At 57.5% G+C, this 17,725-nt stretch overlaps 1 protein-coding gene across 36 annotated transcripts in view; it reads left to right on the top strand.

Annotated features, from left to right (window-relative positions):
* PLEKHA6 (pleckstrin homology domain containing A6) overlaps positions 1-17,725 on the top strand; it is a 44,547-nt gene that overhangs the window by 10,398 nt on the left and 16,424 nt on the right. For 2 of the 36 annotated variants that reach the window (XM_085527170.1, XM_085527164.1), the window contains exon 1: positions 15,693-16,238. The exons of 27 other annotated variants lie outside the window; for them this stretch is intronic. In XM_085527170.1, the coding sequence (XP_085383296.1) occupies positions 16,207-16,238 (32 nt within the window). In that variant the 5' untranslated portion in view covers positions 15,693-16,206. Of the gene's footprint in view, positions 1-5,124; positions 5,258-9,106; positions 9,243-10,068; positions 10,187-15,692; positions 16,239-17,725 lie in introns of those variants that run through there. 7 more of the 36 variants (XM_085527162.1, XM_015884948.3, XM_015884951.3 and 4 more) reach the window with 6 other exon arrangements.

The raw sequence follows: 17,725 nt of genomic DNA, 5'->3' as shown, positions 1-17,725 counted from the left end.
TTTGGGCAATGCTGTGGTGCTCAGCATCTTCTTGGGTTCTGTGCCCCCAGGGGATAGTGCTCGGCACCTGGTGAGGATGGGGTGATTGCCCCATACACAGCCATGCTGATGCTCAGCATCCCAAGGCTGTGTTGTACCTATACTCCAGGCTGGGCATCTGAAAGCCTTTGGGGGACTCTGGGTGGTGAGTGCTGAGCTGTGATCAGGCAGCTGAGGGTTAATTGTGGCTTCAAATGAGCTGATGCAAAGTGCTCACCTGGTGCAGGTGGTGTTGGTGGGTGTGAGTCTGGCTGCTGCTCTGCTCACCCTGCTGTGTTCCAGAGGCTCATCCTGACCTCTCCATAAGCACTGCAATCCCTGCTTCTCTTTGAGCACACAGAAGGTCAACCCCTGTGTTGTACAGGGATTCCCTTCATTTAAACCCACTGCTGATTTAGAGGTTATGCTTTGAGCATCCCTTGGGTGCAGGATGGGGTTGGGCAGGGAGACAACACCCATCCTCATAGAGGACCATTGGAAGCATTGATTCTGCAGGGCTGGGGGGGCCTTATACAGGGGGGGGGGGACATGGCTGTCTGTGCTGTTCCCCAGCCCCCCATGGTCCCACAGCTTCAGCAGGGCTCAGCTCTGTCCCTGCTGCTGTTTGGGGCACGGTGATTCCCCAGAGCCATCTGCTCGATGCTCCGAAACTCATTTTCAAGCTTTTTTTATTCTTCCGGACTATTTGAAAAGGAGATGGGAACCCTCAGGGCCTGGGAAACAAACCGGGAGATGGAAATCTGTGAGTTTCATGTGTGGCTGATTGCTTTAATTGCAAGAAATGCCGGGCAGTCAGGCTGGCAGCGTTAGAGCAGAGCTCCAATCCCTGCGACGCATCCTCAGTGTGTACCGTGGGGGTTTCTTTTCCTCCTCCTTGATTTCTTTTTGTTCTTAAATGCATGTTTTGTGAATGTGCAAACGCAGTGACCTTTTGCAGGGGCCGCCTGCAGCTCCGTTGCTGCCTGCCGGCTGCTCTCCCCGCCTGTCAGGGAGATGAGGGATTCGAGAGCTACGTGCGAACTCTGCAGCCCCTGGGCTCCAACTCTCAGCTGCAATCACAGTGATGAACCTCCTGGAGGGGAGAGCAGAGCTCCTCATCTCTCTTTATGTGCCATAAGATGTAGGGCCCTTCAGCAGCCGTCAGCACTGCTGCTCTGTGCCCTGTCCCTCATCTCCTCCCTGCCAGCTGTGAGCTGCTCTTGGGGTGACCTTGTCTCTGCATCCATTGGGGTGGGCAAGCAGGAATGGGGCCAGCGGGTCCAACTCCTGCCCAGGATAACCAGCACTTCACGCTGCCCCATCTCCTGGTGTCCTTGGGTACGAGATTGGACCATGACCTCCTATGGGCTGCAGACAGATCTGTGTGAGCCCACTGGAGATAAGGGCTGTGCCGGAGGGGAGCCAGCAGGAATGTGATTTATGCGGTTAAAGTTTACCTGCTCTTAGGGGCCGTCCCTATTCATAGAGGGTTTGGGGTGGCTGAGGACAGCTCAGACCTCCATGTGTCTGTCCCTGGTTTGAAGCCCTGGGATGAGGTTTTGGGGGCTCCTGGGGATGCTCATTAGATTTCAGCACGCTGTTGAGATGGGGAGGTGGTGCAAACAAAGTGCTCATGCAAAAGCTGAGATATCTGAGGACGGTAAGGATGCAGAGAGAGGGAACAGCTGCTGTGCTGCTGCTCTCGTGGGGAAACTGAGGCATATACCCTCACTGGGGATCCAGGAGTCCTCTCTCTGCTGTCTGTTGCCCTGAGGTTTCCTTTGGGGGGGTGTACTCGTGCATACGTGTGCAGAACCCTGGCATCCAGCAGTCCCACTTCCTGATCAGGGTTTGGGTGTAACCATAGGATAATTATTCTGTAATTGCTCTGTAATGAGGTAGCAATCCCGTGGCAGGGCTGCAATTAGGGTTTACCCCCACCAGGCTTTGCCCTGAGCCTCAGCCTCATCCACAGGGTCCCTGCAGGAACCCCCTCACCCCAAAGCTGGTCCACAGAGACCCCCTCACCCCAAAGCTGGAGCAGGGAGATCTAGGCTGGGATGTGCTGCAGGAGGGCTTTCCTCTGTGCCCATCCCCCTCTCCCAGCCAGCAGCAGTGGGGGCACTGGAGGGGGCTGGGGTCTGTCTGTGTGTTCCCATAGTGCCAGCACAGTGCTGGCTCACAGCCCTGGCACCGACCTGCAATGCTTTTCATTCCCTCCTGGCACCGGCTCTGCTGCCTACCAACCCCTGTGGGGTTTTCCTCTGACTCGCCCTCTCTTGCTCCTGCTGGCACAGCTGCTCCACTCCTGATTGAGGCATCCCATCCCCTCTCCATCCACAAACCCCCTGGGTGCCAACGGGCATCAGCTCAGGATCCATCCTGCAATATCACTGTGGACAAGGGGACAGCGTGCACGGTCCCTGAGGCTCAGTCTGGCCCCGGCCAAGCACTGTGCCTTCTCCCTTCCTCCCATGCTGCAGGGCTGTTCCCTTCAGTCCCTTCCTAAATCCGGGTGCTGCTCAGTTCCAGGGATAGAGGAGCTCCCGCATCCGGTGCTGGTATTTATAGCTTGGCGTGATGCTCATAGACAGGCATTGAGGGGGTTGTTTTGGTGTTATTTCTCCCCAAATCCTCCTATTTTCAAAGCCAGGCTGGTTCTGCTGGAGATAACGGCATGCAGTGGGGCTGCCCCAGGTCACCCCATAAGGGATGCTCATACCTGGGGACCCCAGATAGGATTGTAGCATCAAGGAGAAGCAGCCAAGATGGGGTCAGGTGAAGCCTGCATGCCCTGCGCTCACCTTTTGGGTTTGTTTTCCCAGGCAGCATCTCCTTTCAGCTCAGCTGAGCAGCAATGATTAGCAATTCCTGCTTTCATTGCAAACCCAATGCGTTCTGCTTGCCTTCCCCCCTCCCCCTCCACCGCTGCCATTCCCTGTTGGAGGGACCTGCTCCACATCTTCTGAAGCAAAGTGTTTGTTTCACTGTGCCTTTTATTATTTGGTTCTTTCTCCTCCTTGTCCCAGAATCAAATAGATTCTCTAATTTAGAAACAATGAGCAGCTGTTGGAGTGGGAACGTAATGAATCTTTTAAAGCTCATCAGCGTGAAAGGTTGCATTGCACTGTGGGGAGCAGTGAGTGTTTCCTATGGGGTGGCCAATTGGGCCCCCATGGTGGGGGGTCAGTGGGGGTCCTGTGGGTCAATGCATGCTATAGGGTGTGGGAATTGGTCTTCCTCTTTTGGGTTCTTGGGTCAGGACCTGAGCCTGGAAAGGGGCTGGGATCAGCTCCAGCACTGGTGCAGCATTTGGGGTGTGGATACTGAGACCTTGCATAGATCCCATAGCCTTGGGGGGACAGTGCAGTGGGACAGCAGCCACCCGGCGCTGCAGACTGGAGGAAGGGCTGCTGATAGCAAAGAGGCTGCTCAGAGCCTTATCTTATCCCTCGTGCGCCGGGCTTATCAGCAGACATGCTGGTGTTGGAGATAAGGAGGACCTTGGGTTCAGACTGGGGCTGGTGGGGGAACCAATGCTCCATGTGCTGGCACTGGGTGGGCTGTGGGGATGCACAGACATGGGGGGTGCACCCCTGTGGTTGAGGACTGGGGAGGAATCCCCCCAAGGCTGAAGTATGGAGCAGCCCCTCCAGCTGCGCTCCCTCCCCCAAAGGGGATTAAAGTTATGGGAATAGTGGGTCAGGTTCGACCCCATCTCTTCTCCTCTGCAAGCAAGTGAAAAATAGAAGAAAAAAAGCCTTTCAGACAGCTCAAAGTCCTGCGGGGTGGTGGCACTGCACCCAGTGCAATCCCATTGCTCCAAAGGCAAATTTGCTCTTCTGAAGAAGCATCAGAAGATCTCGGGGTCAGGGTGCTGTGCGGGGTGGACCCACTGGGATGGATTGGTTATAGTAGTCTGAATGCTGCCAGCACTGCCTTGGGAACAATTAGGGCTGAGGGGACAGGCCCTGCCCTGGGAGGGACAGCAGAGGGTGCAGGGAGCTGTGCACAGAACAGGGCTTGGCAGGTCTCCTTGCAATCAGGTGGAGAGATGGAGGAGGCAGATGCTGGGCCTTGTCAACATGCTGTGATTGTTTGTGCCACAGCAGCGCCCACGGCTGCTTGTGCAAGAAGGGCAGGGAGTTGGCTCAGAGCTTTGCTGGGCTCGTTGTACCTGGGACAGGGGATCTTCAGGTGGATCCAGCCCCAGGAGCTTGAATAGAGCAGGAAAACCTTGAGCTGTGCTCGTGCTCTCTGCTCTCCCAGCACAGGGATGAAACATGGTGAAGGGTCCTCATAGATGTACCCACAAAGAGCTTCTCTGTGCCAAGGGCCAGCAGCCCTGGGGCTCCCATTTCCTAAGGGCAATGCCCCAGCCCTGTGTTCCCTTAGCAGGGGGTACAGCTCCTGCTCTCCCCACGGGCAGCTGCAGGATGAAGCAAGCAGCCGAGCGTGCAGCCCAGCCCCGCCAATGGTATGTGGCTGCCCCGGTTCTGGGCTGCAGGTGAGCCTGGAGAATTGGGAAAAACAGGGCAGGGTTTTGTCTTCTCAAATGTTTCCACCCACTGCAAGAAGCACAGCCACGGTGGCACAAGGAAATCCCACAGTGGCATTGGCACAGAGGAGCCCCACGGTGGCACTGGCACGCTCTGGTTGTTAGGAGATGGCAAGCAGAGGGGCTCTGCTTTGGGGATGGCAACAGGCACCATCCCAAGGGTGAATCATTGGGCACCATAGTGGTCATGACAACATCATGGGTTGTGCATGCAGTGTCGCTGCCCATCACTGCTGGGTGAGGGATGCAAAGCACCTGCTTGGCTGAACCCCTCCAGCTGACTGTGATCTTCCTATGCTGCTGCTCATAGCACTTATGTGGTGCTCAGCCAGTGCCCACCACAGCCTGGTGATGGGGTATAGCATGATGCAGGTGGGCTTTTGTTCCCCCAAGATGTGCTTGAAGCCCAAACCATCGTGCTTAAGGCCAGCTCTGCTGATGGGGGTCTCAATGGCATTGCTGTGCCCAGCAGAGTGCTGGCGTGGCTGTGAGCAGGCGGGAGTGGCGTGCAAGCTGGGGGTGTGCGTGTGTGCGAGAGCCTGTTTATATAGCAGGGAGCCAACCTGCAGTCTCAGATTTCAGACTTTGCTTATCAGCCCCCGGCAGCGCTCACTTGGACGTGGTGGCTCTCGGCAGCTGCTTCCCCCTTCCCTGCAGCCCGCGGCAGCTCCCAGCGAGCAGGTCAGGCTGAACCTGGGTCTGGGTGGTTGGTGGAGCTGGGGGTGGAGGGGAGGGGTCTTGGAGGTTTGGGTTTGGAGGGGAAGCAGCAGGCTGGGCTTTGCTGGATGTTGGCTGTTTGGCTTTGAGGGGTTTGGTGCTCGCACTGGTGGACATGGATAGGGTGAGGGTGTGCAGGGATAGAGACAGAGAAAGGGTGAGGATTTGCATGAATGCCTGTCCCCATTTGCTGGCAAACAACAACTGAGGCACAGTGCCCTTGTGCACCCTGAGGTTAAATACCCCACAGGGAGCTCAGTAGCACCTGAGTGCTGGCAGGGCTAGGAGCAGGGCAGGGGCAGCCCAGAGGGCCAAGCACACAGCTGGGCTTGCAGCAGGATGCGGGCTGGGGTCCTGCAGGTTGTGCCCATACTTGTTGGCTGGCTTTGAACCCAGGGAGAGCCCTAACCCTGCTGGCTGGGGACTAGTGCAGCAAGTTGCTTGGGACTCTGCTTCAAGCCACCTCTGCAGCTGGAAGCAGGACATGGCTGGTGCCAGAAGCATGCACCCACATCCCCCCTGCAGGTCCCACAAGCTGGTAGGTCTACCCCCAGCTCCTGCATCCCCTCCCTGCGTGGATGGGGACATGATGCTCTGCACTGGAACCCATGTTGCTTTTCCATGTCTGTGGTCACCAAGCAATTGTGTGTAGCGGCAAATCTGTTGTCAGGGCAGTGGTGGCATCTCGTGTGTCTGAGTCAGTAACCAAGCCATCCCCACATCTCTTATCTCCTGCACTGCTGAGATAAGGCAGGAAGCGCCCATGTGTGCGGTACAGCTGTGATTCCGGATGGATGTGCAGAGCTGGATGTCACCTCTGCTGTCCCTGTATGGCGCCTGCACCATCCTGCTGAGCAGGAATGGGATATAGGGAGGGAGAATAGGCCTGTGAGTCCAAGGCATGGCTGGCTTCCTTCCACTCAGTGGTGTCCTGAGGAGTTAAGGTTGGTGATCACAACACCAGGTTGCAATCCCTTGAATCCTAAGGACTTCCTGACATCCTGGTCCAGAAATGTCAGTCAAATGTGGGCTGAGATCTGCAATCTTCATGCATGGTCCTACAGTTCTGAGTGGGCAGCTGTGAGTGAGTAGAGCCATGGCACTGGATGGATGACGGTGCCCTTCAGTACCTGCCCATGGAGCAGCAGAGGATCCAGCTCTGACACAAACCCATCCAGAGCTGCTGAGCAGCCCCAGCACCTGCTGAAGGCGAGCACCCACGTGGACCTGCCCGTCTCTACCCTCCAGAAACTCAGCACCAGCCTCTGGCTCTTCCCAGTGCCGCCTTCCTGGAGCAAACCAGTTCTTTATAGAGGGCAATAACCAGCTTTGCTCACCTCAACTGGGACAAAGAGGAAGCCTGATGCAATTCCCCAGCCCCTGCTGCTGGGAGCCTCCTCCAGGGGATGCTGAAGGCAGGTGCAGTGGCAAAGGGACTCATCCAGGCTCCAGCACCAGCTTGGCGGCTCCCACCCCACCTTGCGTCCCTCCCCAGGCATGGCTGTGGGCACTGAGGTCCCATCAAGCTGTCACCCCCTGCTCAGAGCTGGGAGCAGCACTGCAACCTCTACAGGATGAGGATGGAGTCAGGGCTGGGCTGCAGACAGAGCCTGAAGTGCTGCATCTCCCCGCCTCGCTTGGAGCTGGATTTATTTACTGGATACTGGGGGGGGAGAAAGGGGAACTGGCAACAGGCTTTGCTTGCAAATGGGATTTCTGGGAAGTGGAAAGCTGGCTCGATTTCAGCCTGAACTGTCCTGATTTCCAATTGGAAACATCCCACGGTGACTAAACTTCATTCAGGGGAAGATCTCAGTTCTGCAGAGCTGAGGCTGCGTTGCACAAGGCGGCCGTGCGGAGGTGGTGACAGCAAAGGGCCGTTTGGTGGCAGAGAGGCACTGCTCTGGGTTTGCACTGACCTGAAAAGCTCTGCTCCACGGGGTTGCAAAGCATTGCAGCTCTCTTTGCTTTCCCCACAGCGAATTTCTTGCTTTTCTCCATGCAAATTCCTTGCTTTTCCCCTCTGCAGCTGTCCCTGGGACCTCACTGTGTGCAGTGCTGAGGACATGGCCTCAGTGATTCATCACAGAGCTGTGTTCTCCTGCCCCAGTTCAGCCCTGCAACACGAGGCGTGATGGGCTGGATGCAGCCATAAACCCAGGGCACGGCCGTCCCATCACTGCTGAGCCAGTCCTTGTGACAACAGCCAGGCTGAACCCCAGGCACTTTAATGGCTTATGGAGGAGGCTGATGGCTGGGTGTGCAGTGAGCCCAGCCCTATATCCTGCAGGCTGCACCACAGTAGGGCCATCCCTGGTTGTATTGTTGCAGCACTGATAGGAACCGGTCAGAGCTGTGCCAGGAGCTGCTCTGAGAATGGATGGAGGATGGCAAGGCAGCACCTTTTGCACCAGGTCCTTGCTTTATCCTGGGGGTCTGATGGCCGTGCTGAGGGGCAGAGCCCCTCTGTGCTTGGTTTGTGGGCCTTGAGTGCTCTGAAACACTGATCTGTGTCTGCATCAAGCCCTGCTCTGGATGTGCAGCCCCTCTGTCATCCCCCACCTGCCCAATGATGCCACTGCCTCTGTGCCCTGCTGAGTACAGCCACTATGGCGGTGAGCTCAGCCTGCCCAGCCCATCCCTCAGCCTGGGCTCTGTGTGTTTGGTTTGGTCTGCAATTTGTTTGCTTACAAACAAAGCTCCGGCTGTGGGGAACCTTTGGTTCCTGCTTTGTTTGTACATTGAGGCTGCGGTGTGGACGCATGCACAGGCAGTGCTGGGAGCTGCTGGTGACAGGGGCAGGGCATTGCAGCTTATTGCTGTCACATTGGAGGTGCCACTCCTGGTTGTTGGGGAGCCTTTTTGGCTGCTCCTTCATTGCACACCCATGTGCAGGGCTGTGGGTGCTTGCAGGGACTGAGAGCCCCATTCACCCCTTATGGATTGGAGCTGCTGCCCTCACTGTCCTTGGGAGCTACCTGGCACCACTCACTTACACAACCAAGATGTATGTGCTCTTGCATCACAGCGTGGTTGCAAACTGTTCCGAGCCACTGAAGGCACGGGATTAGATCTAAAAACATCAAGTTTTCCCACTGCCACCATCACACCCATGCACTGGTATAGAAAGCATGATGCTGCGTGAGAAATGGGATGGTAGTGGCTTTGCTAGGGTGAGGCTGTACCAGCTTTTGCTGCAGCACAGGGACTGTGAAGTGCAACACACGAGTCTCTTTGCAGAGATCCAAGCTAATTGCTTGTTCCCACCCCTCCTCACCACTGTTAACAGGTGTGGGGCTGCACAATATGCAATGCCAGGAATGTGCTGAATGAGTCGGGGCTTGACTGCGGGAGGTCTGGGCACAGAGCAGCCAATGAGTCACTTGGAGGGCTGGCAGCAGCCCATGAACCTGGGACAAGTGAACCCAAAGTCTCCCCAAACCCAAATCCATGTGAGAAGCAGCCGCTCTCCAACCCGCATCCAGCTGGATGCTCCGAGCCCACGCTGTGCTGTGGTGGTGGCAGTGGGGCTGAGGGTTTGCCATTGGGGATAGAAGCAGAATGAGGTGCTGTGTTGTGCTCCCCATCATCCCAAGCTGCTGCCCCAGGAATGGGAAATCCAAAGGCTGCACCCATATGCAAAGGGGCCGAGCCCTGCTGCAGGCAGATCTTATCAGCCGCCGCATCTGTGCTTATTTACAGCTCACTCCTGTCTGTGTGGGTTGTATTTTTTTGGCCGTTCGATGGTCTTCTATGTTGATTAAAACCATCCCCACAGCAGCTCTTTGCTTTCCAGCCTGAGCGGGGTGGTGCCGTGCAGATGTTTGTCCAAAGCTATTTATGAGCACTCACAGCCCGGACACCCCCGGGGCCGCAGCCAGGGCTGAGCTGCTGGAGAAGGCAAAATCCACTGCATGTCGGTGTCTGAAATCCCAATCTGCAGCAGGCAGTGAGTACCTCCACCCCACGGCTGCAGCAATGGGGCCATGCTGGAAGAGGGGAGCGTGGAGCTGAGTGTCTATGTTTGCTCCATTATTGGCAGGACAAGGGGAAGCATGGGGCTGGGGTTGGAGATGCTGCAGCTTTCCTCACCCTGGGGGTCTCCTTTAGTGGCTGAGCTTATTCTTGTCCCCTCTGTGGCTGCAGGCACTGATGTGCTCTGGCATGGGATGGTGGGAGCTGGTGGCAGCTGCAGCCCAAGGTTAATCATCAGCTGCCCCACAGGTTGGCTAACAGCAGTGGGAAGGGGAGGGGATGTGTCCAGTCCCCACTGGGGGGGGGGGGGTCTGTGCCTGGGGAGCTGGGAGATGTCCCTGCTGAGGGATTAACCCTCCATTAACAGCATGCCTGGCTGCAGGTGGTGATGTTTGTTAGAGGGAACATGCAACCCACCCCCAGAAACACGGATGGTGCCAGCTGTGTGCTGCACACTGAGGTTACCCCCTCTCTGCTGTTCCCCACTGCTCATCAGGCTGCAGGAGGCTGAAGGTCCAGCCCTAGTGCACAAAGATCAGGACGAGGCCCTCAGGGTTTGCACTGTGCGGGTACATGGAGCAGAGTGGGGTGTTCATAATGAGGACTTGGCAACACCCACCAGGTGCAGCTGCTCAGTGCTATGGGGACAGCCACAAATCCCCCGGGGGTGAGAGCTTGGGAGAGGGTGGATGGATGAGCCTCACCGTGGTGACATGTAAGGAGCTTTGGGACATCGTAGCTAAGGCTGAAGGAGGAATCCTACCGCTGCGGTGTGGTGCCGAGGGGGTTAAGGCAGCCGGGCTGCGGTGGCTGTTAATGATTGATACTGACCGCGGTCCTGAGGGCTCTGCAGGAAATCATCCGGCAGCAGAGAACAGCCGCCGGCCGGGCGGACGGAGGGGACGAGCTGTGACAGCGGTGAGTGCCGGTGACACACGTGGACCATTGTCTGCGGCCGGGGACCACGGGGTGACGAGGATGGGGGTGATGAGGATGGAGTGATGAGGATGGGGGTGATGAGGATGGGGGTGATGAGGATGGGAGTGATAAGGATGGGGGCGATATGGATGGGGGTGACGAGGATGGGGGTGACGAGGATGGGGGTGATGAGGATGGGAGTGATGAGGATGAGGGTGATGAGGATGGAGTGATGAGGATGGGGGTGATGAGGTGTCACAGCTGTGCCCGTTGCTGGAGGGATGCTGTCGCGATTATTGTGTGCGGTGGCTTAAGCAGGTGCTGAGGATTTGGCCCGAAAGGATTTCCCCACACTGCTGCCATAATCCCCCACCCCTGACCTGAGCTGCCCGAGGACAGCTCGGCTCTGGTTTGCTTTCTGCCTCGTACCCACGATTGCTTCAGACAGGTATTTCTGCTGCTGGAGGTGGTTTGGTAAAGAGCTTAGGGAGAGCTTTATATCCTCCAGACCTGGGGCAGTTCTGTGGCCGTATCTGTGCAGCACCTGGTTTGGAGGCTGGACCCTGAGCTCACATCCCCACCATGACCCCAGTGCTGGGGGGGATGGTCTGCAGATCCACAATAGTTCCAGGTGGGTGGGGGCTGTGATGTTTGGGGGGAGGCTGATGGCATCCCGTGTCTGCTCGCCCACTCTGTGCCATGTGCATCTCAGGGTCTGCTCAGTTCTCCATTGGCACTGGGTTGTGGGTGTGTTTGTCCATGGCTGAAGTGGGGCACGGAGCTGTGGTCTGCTCTGCCCCCATCCTCCGGTCACTGCTGTCACACAGCTGTGACATTCCCCAAATAGCCCGTGGATAGGAGCTGCCTTAAGCTCTACATCATGTTTCAGCCAGGCTGTCCCTTTGAGGGATTCCTTCTCTCCAGCCCAGTGCCAGAGCTGTGATGGAGCTGGAGTTACCAGGGAGATCAAACATAAACTCTCTGCTTCCCCCGGACTCCTCTCCTTGGCTGGAGCAGGAGGGGAACATCAGGCCACCCCCCCCCTGCTGCAGGCAATGCTGGCTGCCAGCAGCCGCTTTGTTCTCTAGAAATCCCTTGAGGTTCCTGGGCTCCATCCCGCCCCACAGTGCTGAGCACAGTGTGGGCTTTGTCATCCTATCTCTCATCTATCAGAGCTGGGACCCTGGCCCCATTAGGGACCCCAGCCCCATTAGGGACCCCAGCCCCATAGGGTCCCTCAGATGTCCCTCTCATTGCCACCACCACCTCCCAGCTGTGAGGTGGTGACGTTCCACGTTGTGTTCAGTGATGCAGAGTCACCCCGTGGGATGTGGGTGGGTGGGTAACCACCGTGTTCCCTCCCTTCCGGGGACTTTGCCCAGCAGCTGCCAGCCCCAGTGCTGTGTGTAGGATCCAGCTCAGGCTTTGTGACTTTCCATCCTTGTGCATCTCCCATGGGTTTATTACCAGGGTGTGTTTGCAGCCCAGAAAGCCCAGCCTGGCTGCAGTGCTGGTGGGCTTAGTGGCTCACCCCATAGTGTGCACAGGAAGCCATGGGTGCAGGCTGACATCAGTGATGGATGGTGAGGTGCGGTGCTTGGTCGCTGCTGTGGCAGCTGACGTGTGTGGTTTGTCACCAGGGTGGGGTGGCAGAGGAGACAGGTGCTCATGGCACTCTCCCTTCTGGGGCTGCTCACTGTTCCTTCCCTGTATGCCCAGGCTTGGAGGTGCTAAATGGCCCAGAACAGGGCAGGAGGTCAAATGAATACCTTGCATCCCCAGCAGCTGAATGGGGAGCACAACAACACACAGACCTATAGGAGCAGGGAGTGCAGACACTGCTTGGATGCATCTCTGTGCCATGCCAGGAGCAGCAGGAGCCGGGAGCTTGTTGTTGTTAGCATGGGGGCTGTGCTGGCTGCTGGCCCCCATCCCTGCCTCGGTGGTGAATGTGGCTCCGGAAATGTTCTCTGAGCACAGCTGGGGTTATGGTATGGATTGGGTTACAGAGGAAAACCAGCAGTGAGAGGGAAACCTCCGTGTCTGGCTGCACACCCAGCGAGGTTGTGTGGGTGCCCACAAAGCTCTTTCATCCCAGGGCTGAGCTCACCGCATTTCCAGGCTGTGCTGAGCCCATGTCAGTGCCTGGTTAGGATGTGGGGCAGGCCAGGGGGTTGCATAGAGCTCTGCCCTCCTCTCTTTGCCTCCATCTCCTCCTCTTCCCTCAGCCTTTCCCCTTTCAGCCCTCCCCAAGCAAGCCAAGCCTCACACAAAACTCCTGTAAATAGAAGGGAATTTGGAAACGCTGAGAGAAGCAATTCCCAAACTTCTCCTCCATCAGCTCAGCTCCTGGCTGCCGATTCCCCCTCTCTTCCCTTTGTTCAACTGGATTCCTGTCCTCTTGCTCTGCTCATCCTCCCACAGTGCTGCGACCCACACTGGGGCTGTCACCGTGCATTGCACAGATGAACAGGGAGGGCACACACCCCTTGTTATCCTACTACATTGGAATGGCTGCACAGGGAGCAGCCTGACCCCCTCCTTCTGCCTTTGCCACAGCCCCTCACTCTGCGTGGGGACGGCGGAGTGCTGGCACTCATCCTCTGGCTGTTGGGTCAATGCTGCGCCTGCAGAATTCCTTCTATTTATTATTTTCCCCTCTCATCCAACGTGCAGATCTGAGCCTCGTGCTCGGAGCGGCGCACAGAGGGTCCGGTTTATTATTGCTAGGGGGGATATAAATCTTCTCAGAGCGACACCGATTCCTTACAGACAAAGCTGCTCCTTTGTGCTCCCAGCTGCTCAATGGGGCCATGGTGTGGATGGAGGAGAAAGGCTCCATTTCTTGGTGCTTTGCTCCCCAGATTTTGGCCCTGTTATTCCCAGCAGGTCATGGGGCAGCTTGGAGGTGGGCTTTACTTCTACCTCCTCATTGAGTGCCCATGGGTGGTGCCGTGGGTGCTGCCATTCCCTTCTGCCTGGGAAAACAACAGGGCTTGGTCTGAGGACAGGGATGTGGCTGAGGAGGAGGGAGAGAGGTGAAGAAAGGGCTGGAAAAACAGAGGAAGGAGGCCAAGATGCAGGGAGGGTTTGGCTCACAGTCACTTGAACCCCTCGTTCAGGAGCTGCCTGGATGCTCAACCCTGAAACTGCTGTTGGAATGTGTGTAAATGCTCCAGATTTACACCTCCAAATTTACACCAGGCCCCTCAAAGGGGCTGGGGCCAGCGGCTGGGGTATGGGAGGATAAGGTGCTTCATTCCTAGTGGCGTGCGACCAACATGGGGAGCTGGGGGATGCTGTGAGCAGAATGGGAGCACTCAGGGGGGTTGGCTCAGATTGAGCCTGACCAAGGAGGGGAGGGCAGTCAGGATCCCCTTCCTCATAGGTCTGCTCTGGGTTTGGTGCTTGGCAGGTTCCCAGCAATGGGAGGAGAGGTTGAACTCCCCTCCTCCCCTCCTGCTCCCAGCCCTTGACAGCCTGCAACCCTGACACCACAGGGATGGCCACAGTGTGGGAACTGTACCTGGGTTTTGGGTGCAGCTCAGAGACAGCTCGCTCTGTGCTTGGCTCCAGTTCTCAATGTGCTTTTTGCATCCTGGTGTATCCAGCTCACCGTGCACACTGCAAGGAGCTCTGCCAATGCATGTGAGCAGCGTGAGATGGGGTTACTGGTGCAAAAGGTGCAGACCAGGCGCCTGCATGGACGTGGAGCCCTATGTACATGAAAAGCAGTGATGGAGAGGGGCTGTGCACCGTGCCATGGGGACCAGGAGGGGTTCTGACCTCATGGGCAGGCAACTGAGGAGGAAGGGAATGGGATGCAGAGAAACTCCAGGCAAAAAGCAGCTGCTGGGAACAGCTCTTAGGCAGAGGCAGCCAGCTGTGAATCCTGCCAGGTTTGCATGGTGCCACTGATGGGCATTGGTGATATGCTTGTAGCATAGTGCTGCTTGCACCAAGGGGGAATGCAGGCGAGGGATGCACCCATGCAGCACTTTGGCCACTGCAGGGTCCTTGTGTTGTGCTCCTGGCTGTGTCCCAAGCTTTTGTTTGCAAACGCTGGGCAGCAGTGACCTTCACAGTGCAGGAAGGGCATTGGGTGAGCAAGGAGGGTTTTCCCCATGGGGAAAGGGTGGGGTTGTCCTCCCTGTGCTCAGCAAACTTTAACTTTGGGGAGGGGGGAAGGAAAGCAGCACCCAGAGAAAGTTTGTTCTTCACTTCCTGGGTTTATTCCCTTCCCTTTCTCTCTACCTTTAAGAAAAAGCAAAGGGAGATTGAAAACTTGCTTTTTTGGTGCATGTTTACCTTAAGGAAAAGCCTTTTCTCTCCTGAGAGATCCAGGGCAGCCCCCACCCAGAGCTGCTGCTTAGAGCCCCAGTGTATGTCTGCGCCCTCTGGCATAGATGTACCCATGGCCATGGCCACCCTGGGCAGCTGATGGCAGCAGTGCTTTGAGATCACACAGCCAAAGCTGGACTCCACTTCATAGCCCCTGAAGCCACCACTAAGAGCAGCTCTATGCCAACCTTGGGTATGACTGGAGGTAGGGCAGGAGGTGAAGCATTGGGGTGTTTGCTGGCTCTGGATTTGGTGCTGGCATTGGGTGCACGGCAGCAGGTTGGCACGTGCCCATGGGCCGTTGGGGGACCTTGACCGCTGGTAGCAGACGGTGGCAGTGATTGGGGAGCTGCAGATGTGTGCATTCGTCCCACCCCACAGCCAGCAACGTGCCAACTAGGGGAGCAGTGCATTGCTCCTGGCTGCCTCCAAAGCAGTGGCAGCCCATGGTGCTCTAAAGGGATGCACAGGGTTGACTGGGAGCTGCCATCTCAGCCTTGCTGGAGCATCCTCTGGCCGTGCTGTTGACGTGGTTCCCATCCCCAGCTTTTCTCCACTGCCCTGCTAGTACTGACAAGGACTGTTTGTGCTAGACAAGGTGAGCATTGGGGTGGGCACCAGCATTGGGGTGGGCGCTAGCACTGACCCTGCTCACTGTAGTCTGGCTAATGAGGGAGGCTGTGCCTCCAGGCCTGATTTTGGGAGGAGCAGGTGAATGATGCAATGCTGCTGATGCTGTGCTGAGCAGCACCGCATGCTGGCGGTGTCCCGAGGTGGTCCCAGGGCACTGGCAGAGCAGGGATGTGTTGTGATGGAGGCCAGCTGCTTGCTGAGCTCCGCTTCCTTCTTTGGAGGTTTCCTTAGAGGGGAGGGAAGGCAGCTCTGACATCTCAGTGCATTATCATAACAGTCCTGGTGCATTCGCATTGGTTTTTCAAAGCGCCGTGCATAGGGGGAGGGCTGGGTAACCCCAACTCTGCCTCCCCCCTTCTCTTGCTGGGTTGCAAAGGGCTTTCTTAGACCCCATCCCCGAGTGTCGGAGCCCCACGCGGTCCCCATTCCCTGTGTTACACAGCGGTGGTTGGTGCTGGTGGGGGTCCTGATGTGACCTGGGAAGGGACGGAAGCGCAGCAGGGAGGGACCGGGGAGGGTTTGGGGACAGAAACAGGGGGAAGGGACGTAGGCAGCGAATGCAGGGCAGCAGCAGAGCCGGCACCGCGCTGCTCCCTCCCTCATCGCCGCACCATCCCCTCCCTGAGCACACCGCTCTGTGCTGGGGAGGGGGGGGGACCCTGCAGCCCCCATCCTGATCGCTGCACCTGGGTTGAGGGGGAGGAGGCGAGAGCTGCTCTGCCCTTCTCTTCTCCTCTGCGTGGGGACGCGAGCAGGAGCCGCAAGCTTGTCCCCGCTTTGCTGCCTCGCCAAACCGCACCGCATCGGGGCTGCCAGCGCCCTCTGAGCTCCACCGCTGCCACAGTGGGAAATACCGATGCCACCGGCCCGGATTAGTGCAGCTGGGAAAGGACACCGAGCCCCACCGAGCGTTACCGGTGTCCCCCTGCGCCGTGCCCGTGGCACGAGTGGTATAAGCGGTCGTTGGGTGGCACGGGATCTGCCCTGCCCGCTGCTGCCATGGTGGGAGCCGGCAGCCGGCGCTGAGCTCAAAGGGTCACGGCATCATGCTGAAGTTTCGGGCGGATCGGAGGGTGAGGTAGGAACCCCCCTGGGGTGGGCAGGGGGAGGTCGGTTGGTGTGAATGTGGTGATGGTGGTTGGGGACCCTCAGACCGGGCAGGGACTGCTGCATTGCAGTGCTTGGGAGGTGATGTGAACTCGGAGTTTCTGGAGCAGGGTCAGCCGAGGCAGATGGTTTTGGGGGGGTTAAGGAGCTTGTCTCATGTTCCTGAGGCGTGGGGGTGGGAACAGCACTGGGAGGGATTGTGAGTGCCTGGGTTGGTGCCGAGAGGAGGCACAGGGGCTTTGATGCTGGCTGGGCAGCTTGATCTGGGGCAGAGCTCAGCCTTTGGGCAAGGAAACCCACAGCAATGTGTGAGTTGTGGGGAGTGCTGGGGGCTTGGGGGATGTGCTCAGCAGGGGTTTGGTGGTACCGGTGGCTCAGGGCAGACCCTACTGTGCAAGGCTGAGGATCAGGGTGCTGCTGCTGCGCCTTCCCTGTATGTCAGCATCATGAGCTGCCCTGTCACTGCTGAGCTGTGGCTCCCCAAAGGGGGGACAAAGAGTGGCAGAAAGCCCCTTTGGTGCCTTCAGTGCAGGGGTTGGGGACACTGCCTCTGCAGAGGACTCATATCAGATGCATTGGCGACACAGGAAAGCACAGGGCCAGGGATGTGGGTGCTGCCCTTGCTGCAGGTTGCAGAGGTTTTTTAGGGTGACCCCCAGTGAAGGCAAGAGCAGAATGGGGTTCAGGGCCAGGGTGGGACCTGTGTGGGGGCAGCTCCCAGCAGGGCTTATTTTGGCAGAAAGCAGTGACCATCCCTGAGCCTGGCTGCAGCCCAACCTCGGGGTGAAGCGTGCATGGATGGGATGGTCTTGGCAGATGTTTTCTTGCTCAAACTTCCCCTGTTTTGCTGACACTCAGCTCTTCAGCAGCATGACAGGCTGTTAGCACGCTGCCTTCATGGGTGGCCATGGGCAGCTGTGTCCCCATGCCCGGCAGTTTTGGGGTACTGTCACCTCATGGGGGTCTTTTGCACCCCCCCATTGCAAAGCAAACATCCCAGGATGGAGGTGGCAGCCGCCACCCAACATGAGGCAACCAAGCTGCATTTTGGGCTCAGCTGGCTGCCAAAACCCCATGTAAGGGTCTGCTGAGAGCCCCCCCAACCAGCAGTGGGGACAGGTGCCTTGTGACCTCGGCATTGTGGCAAAGGGCTCTGAAAGCAGCAAACCCAAGCAGAGGATGTGACGTCGGTGTTGTTGCTTTCAGCTCAGCCCAGGCTGGGCCGTGGCTGCTGCTCCTGCAGCGATTTATTCTGACAGCTGGGGGGGGAGGTTATGGAAATGTCTCACCATGCGACAGCCGGTGCTGTGTGGTGTGTCCAGCAGAAGTAATGAGGTCTCAGCTGGCAGAGAACTCATTCCGGTTCTCGGCACGGTGCATGTGAAAGGCAGTGCAAATGATGCAAGAAGCACAACAAAGTGCTGGTGCTGGACAGTGCTAAAAGCAAAGGGATTTGAG

The sequence above is a fragment of the Coturnix japonica genome, chromosome 38 (assembly GCF_054131305.1).
Source record: "Coturnix japonica strain WE chromosome 38, WE-NBRP24, whole genome shotgun sequence".
NCBI lineage: Eukaryota > Metazoa > Chordata > Aves > Galliformes > Phasianidae > Coturnix > Coturnix japonica.
The sequence above is the reverse complement of the archived record's forward strand: the minus strand, read 5'-3'. Positions and strand labels throughout refer to the sequence as shown.